We start from the raw sequence: 6000 nt of genomic DNA on the forward strand, positions 1-6000 counted from the left end.
CAAGTTTAACATTACAGTGCTGTCTTATCGAGAGGGGCAGCTATGGTTCCCTCACTAGACTCTAAGCTCCTAGAGCAGTGGTCGGCAAACCGCGGCTCGCGAGCCACATGCGGCTCTTTGGCCCCTTGAGTGTGGCTCTTCCACAAAATACCACGTGCGAGAGCGCACGTACAGTGCGATTGAAACTTCGTGGCCCATGCGCAGAAGTCGTCTTATTGATGAGAACCTGGAATCGTGCCTAAAATTAAAAACAACAACATACAAACCTGACTTACCAAACTTTCCAAGGAGATGCAAGGCCATTGTTCACATTAGTGTTTGTCAGTCATTGTCATGATTTAATTTTATGGATATTGTAAGGTAAATTGTAAGGAATTTAATTTTATTAATAAATATCATTATTAAGTATGATATCAAGTTTTATTCAATGTACCTATAGTTTAACTAAGACTTAAAACTTTAAGTAAAGTTTATTAAGTTAATTTTAGGGAACGTTGTGGAGTGAAAGAAGATGTAGTGTCGAGGATTGAGAAAGGTATGTTGAGATGGTTTGGACATATAGAGAGGATGAATGAAAGGAGATAGACGAAACAAGTATACAAGACAAGTGTGGATGGGAGAGTTGGAAGGGGTCGACCTCAGCAAATGTACCTCAATCAGATTGAGGACGTTTTTAGCAAAGGCCAGCTTAGGAGTACCCTAATTAAGTTAATAACAATGTACCTACCTATATAGTTTAAGTTTAAAAAATTTGACTCTCAAAAGAAATTTCAATCGTTGTACTGTTGATATTTGGCTCTGTTGACTAATGAGTTTGCCGATCACTGTCCTAGAGGGTCAGGGCGTGTGCCCAAGGGCAGGATGAGTTGCATAAGATACACTGAGCCATGCCTATCAATTTGTTTCATTTTAGTCAAGAAGGAGACCACAGCTGAAGGGTAGTTGAAGACAGATGATTTAAAAGCGCTCCTTGAGAGCGATAACGAAATGGAGAGAAATGAGGACAGATGGGAGATGGAAGTAGGTCCCACCATGAAGGAACGGACTATTTAACTGGTCTGATTTGAGAGTCTGCTCTTCACACATCCTTCCTTCTCACGAGGACATGCCCCTGGCTTGTCTCCTGTCTTTGCAGCTCAGGAAGCAGCCCAGTACAAAGAGGAGGCGGCTTTGGCAAAGACGAACCTGGAGGATTCCCAGAGGAAACTGCAGAACTGCATTCTCCTGGAGAAGCAGAAGGCCGACAACATCCAGGAGCTGCAGAGAGAGCTCCAGAAGCTGCAGGATTCCCTGGTGTCCGGGGAGGAACTTGCATCCAACAGGTACCACAGGTTTACCTCCAGAGAGAGGCTCCGACCCTAGTGAGCCAATCAGGACACAGCGGGCCACTGCCCCGGAGTGGGATGGCGAGCCCCGTGCGGCCAGCTCACAGTCCACCCGCACAGACCACAGCCCGTCCTCCTACTTCCTGCCATTTTGCCTTAGGAAACGGATAGAGGAGCTGACACTGGAACTCTCTGGGACCCTGAGGAAGCTTGAAATTTCAGAGAAGGAAAAGAGGCAGTTTCAGAAGACAGTGACTGAGCAGGAAATGGCACTAAATGAACAGTTAGATCGTATCAAAACACTACAATACCAGGTATGAAGGGCAAGTAGGCCGCCAGCTCAGGCATTTGCTCTGTTTAACATTAAATAGATGGGTCTTTATTTGGGCAGATGCCACCACCAGTCCATGGCAAATGAATTGTCCGGAATTTGTGTTAGAATGCTAAGCCAGCCAGTCAGCTCCAGTTCCCCTGACCAATAATAAGTATTTTCAAGTGCTAGGCTTAAAAATAGTCAAAGGACAGCTCTAGCTGGTGTTACTCAGTGGTTAGAGCATCAGCCTGCACACCAAAGGGTCTCAGGTTCGATTTCTGGTCAAGGGCACCTACCTGGGTTGCAGGTTCATTCCCCGGCCCTGGTCAGGTGTATACAGGAGGCAACCAATTGATGTGTCTCTCTCACATCAATGTTTCTCTCTCTCTCTCTCTCTCTCTCTCTCTCTCTCTCTCTCTCTCTCTCCCCCCCCCCTCCCTCCCACCCTCCCTCCTTCCCTTTCACTCTATCTAAAAGCAATGGGAAAATATCCTCGGGTGAGGATAAATAAATAACGAGTCAAAGGCCAATGTGTTGTTGTTTTCCTAGGATTCAAAAGCTATCCTTGTCAGTTAAGTTAGTCTTTGATCTCTGAACTGTTCTTTTTGTCTTTTCTCAGATTTTTTTAAAACTTTATTCGCAGAGGTTTTATGTGGAAAGAGTTGGTAATTGGGAGAGAAGGTTGATACTGTGGGAGCTGGTTCTATAAATAAAATAAGTTGGTATACCTACTTGAAAAAATGTAAAATGTTGCTGAACATCAGAGGAAACTTTTGCATGCTAAATAACCAGGGAGTTGTCCTTATATTTATTTCAGCTGCTCTCTGTGTACAATTGTCTGAGTTTGTTTGTGTGCTTTTCCAAAAATGTACAGTCTAAAACCGTCTTTCAGTTCAGTTTTTATTTTCTCAGCACAGGGAGCTAACCAGCACCAAAATCACTCTAGAAGAGGAGCTTAAGGAAGTAACAAGGTTACTAGAGGAGAAACGGGAACAATTGAAAAAAAGTAAAGAACAGGAGTCAGTGATGGAAGTAGAGATTGAGGCACTCCGACAGGAATTAAAAAAGAAAGAAAAGATGGTAAGAAGGAGAATCTTAGAAGACTCAAGGTCATGAATACAGGGCCAGCCATGAGCCTAGTCAGGCTTGGTGGGAAACGGAGACAGTGGGTACTCAGACCTCAGGGAGGAGGGAGGGAGGATGGGAAAGGCAAGTGAAGAGGCGAGAGAAGGCCTGAGATACCACAGAGTGCAGAATGGAGCTGTGGGTAAGGAAAGGAGGATGGGGTTCTATAGGAGTCTGAGGGTAACACCTCTTTTCTGGGCTTGTTCTTTAATCGGGGAACAGTCCAAAGAGACTTTGCGGAAGTTGGAGGAGGAAAATGAGAATATCAAAGCACAGAGTAAGCAATATTCTACACAACTGGAGTCCTCTCTCGGCAAACAGAGCTCCTCCCAGAAAACCATCCAAGAGCTGAACAATGAGGTGAGTAGACAGAAACCCCAAGGGAGTAAGAGACTTGGACCCTGTGTCCCTTGGGCTGAACCGAGCTTCTAGCTCTCCTCCACCACAGAAATGCGACTCCCTGCTGGGCCCAGGGCATCCTGTGGGACCCACAGCTCCACTCTCCTCCTCGAAGGGGATGCCCCTTCAGTGCCCAGTTGCGCAGCCAAAGAAATGTTTCTTCCACATGTTGGAAGGTCTTATTTACAAACATCTGGTGGAGCCCCCAGACTATCCGGGCTTTGGCATCAAGTCCTCCGCTGTTGCATTTGAGACCAGAGTTGACTGAATCCATTGTTTGGGGCAATTTGCTAGGGAACACTTCCAAAAATAATAGCCAAGCACAAAAAGGGGATGGGAGGGGAGATGGTTATGTTTCATGACACAGATAAAGGTGACGGAAAGGAGCAAACGGCCCCTAACATCCGCGAGGCACGGTGCTTGCGTTCTGTCATCATTTACTGACTGTCGACGTAGGTCCTTTACATGCCTTCTGTCTGCTCTGCTCCCAACAAGACATGCAATACTATGATCCTCGGTTTACAGGAAAAAGAAAGGCTGGGCCTAAAGTGACTAATTAGTACGTGATGGGATGGACCAGTATTTGAACCTGGAACATCTCAGTCTAACATCTAACCTCTTTTCTCTTCATCCTGAATGGCAATACTTTCCCCAACTGAATACACTCCATCTTTCTGGGCAAGAAACAGAACATCTTAATAGGTGGCCTCTTGGGATACAAATGAGAGACCAGCAGCTCTGATTCCTTCACAATATTTTTTAAAGTTAATTTTAAAATACTATGACTATTCTAAATGTAGGAACAGCACTGCCACATGGAACTTTTTGCAATGGTGAAAAGCTCTAAATTACAGCGGTCTGAGCTCTAAATTACATCTAATACTACATCCACTAGCCTAATGTGGCCACAGAGTGCTTGGACTATGGCTTAGTATGACTAAGGAACTGATTTTATAATTTTACTATTAACTAATTTTAGTTTTATTTAACTGCAGATAGCCTAATGTGGCTAGTGTCTACCATGTTAGACAGCATAGAAACTCATGTTTCTGGAGATTTTCCCTCCAGGGATATAAATCTCTCCTTTACTGCGATCCAGAGTTGCGTTCTGAGTCACTCAAATCCCCGAGGAACCTCTCTGTAAATAAGGAATACTATCTAAGTATTATATGGGCCTGCCATTACATTTGCCAAAAGAAAGAAAGTCATGTCAATGTGGAAGTAAAAGCACTAATTTCAGAATTCTTTTGGTGGCAGTCAGGAGACTAGAGGGTTTTCATGTATGTGTAAGCATGTTTCACTTTTTAAAAGTATGCCCCAAGTATGGTAGACTTTTTGAATCAATTGAAATAGCCACTAGAAAGAGCCTTAGTTTTGCCCAGCCAGGTGTGGCTCAACCGTTGAGCATCAGTCCAGGAACCAAGAGTTCACTGGTTCAATTCCCAGTCAGGGTACAAGTCTGGGTTGTGGCTCAATCCCCAGTGGGGGGTGTGCAGGAGTCAGCTGATTGATGATTCTCTCTCTCTCTCTCACTCCCTCTCCTTTCCTCTCTGAAATCAATAAAAATATTTTCTTTTAAAGAAAGAGACTTAGTTTTGCATTCTAAAATGTATTTTTCTTTCATCAGTATTCTCAATTTTAAAATTTCCCATCTGAAGTCAAAGCAATATATATTAAGATCCTTTTCATCTGTGATTCTAGACATTTTTCTACCATATATATATAAGCCTAAGCAACTGTTACAACCAAAAACAAGTGGTCAACCAGTCGTTATAATGCACAATGACCACCAGGGGGCATACGCTCAATGCAGGAGCTGCCCCCTGGTGGTCAGTGTGCTCCCATAACCAATCTCCTGTGGCCCCTCCTCCCATCCCTGGCCGGCCAACCTCCTGAGGTCCCTCCCCCCAGGCCCCAATAGGGGGTGGGGGGGGGCAGCAGGCCAACCTCCCACGGTTCCTACCCCCTGCTGACTGGCCCCCCTGATAGTTCCCAATAGGGGGGCCGGCTGGCCAACCTCCCAGTAGGCCTTGATCACCGGCCAGGCCGAGGGACCCCACCCATGCACAAATTCGTGCACGGGGCCTCTAGTCTATAATAATAAAAGTATAATATGCTAATTAGACTGGACAGCCGAACGACCTTCCAGACGACCTTCTGGACGAAGCCACAGCTGCAATGGCCAAGGCACGCTGCCATGGCTGCCATGGCTGCAAGGGCTGAGCCCCTTGCATGAATTTCGTGCATCGGGCCTCTAGTATTTTATAATTAACTAGAGGCCAGATGCACGAAATTCGTGCAAGGGACTCGGCCCCCATAGCCACAGCGGCTTGCCTAGGTGGCTGCCTCAGCCCTCACAGGCCCAGCTTCATCCAGAGGTCACCTGATCTAATTAGCATATTATGCTTTTATTATTATAGATTACTGTTAAATACTAAGGAAGCTAATTTCTTTTTATTCTATATTTGCATATCTTATTAAACTCACTTATAAGCAGTAGTATTTTTTCAGTTGCTTCTCATGGATTTTCTAAGTTATGGTTAGATCATTTACAAGCAACAATTTTCTAAACCTTTGTAACATATATTATTCATTTTTCTTGCCTTATTGCATCAGATATTACCTAAAGTATGGTGTTCAACAGTAGCATCCTTTCTTGCTTTTCATGTTAATGGAATTCATGTTTCAGTCTGATATTCCCAGTAATGTGCTAAATATTATGAAGTGGCCTTCCTTATCTCTGGTTATGGCCTTCACTTTGAGATGTATTTTGTCAGATATAAGTATTGCTACCCCAGCTTTCTTTTCCTTTCCATTTGCGTGAAAGATATTTTTCCA

The 6000-nt window shown here is 44.4% G+C and overlaps 1 protein-coding gene across 1 annotated transcript in view; it reads left to right on the top strand.

The window, feature by feature from the left end:
* The window catches only part of PMFBP1 (polyamine modulated factor 1 binding protein 1), a 52219-nt gene that overhangs the window by 35721 nt on the left and 10498 nt on the right, over positions 1–6000 (top strand). Inside the window, exons 11-14 of the mRNA XM_023756093.1 lie at positions 1136–1322; positions 1486–1639; positions 2551–2718; positions 2986–3123. Of these exons, the coding sequence (XP_023611861.1) occupies positions 1136–1322; positions 1486–1639; positions 2551–2718; positions 2986–3123 (647 nt within the window). The remainder of the gene's footprint in view (positions 1–1135; positions 1323–1485; positions 1640–2550; positions 2719–2985; positions 3124–6000) is intronic.

This window comes from Myotis lucifugus, unplaced genomic scaffold (assembly GCF_000147115.1).
Source record: "Myotis lucifugus unplaced genomic scaffold, Myoluc2.0 scaffold_88, whole genome shotgun sequence".
In the NCBI taxonomy this organism is placed as follows: Eukaryota; Metazoa; Chordata; class Mammalia; order Chiroptera; family Vespertilionidae; genus Myotis; species Myotis lucifugus.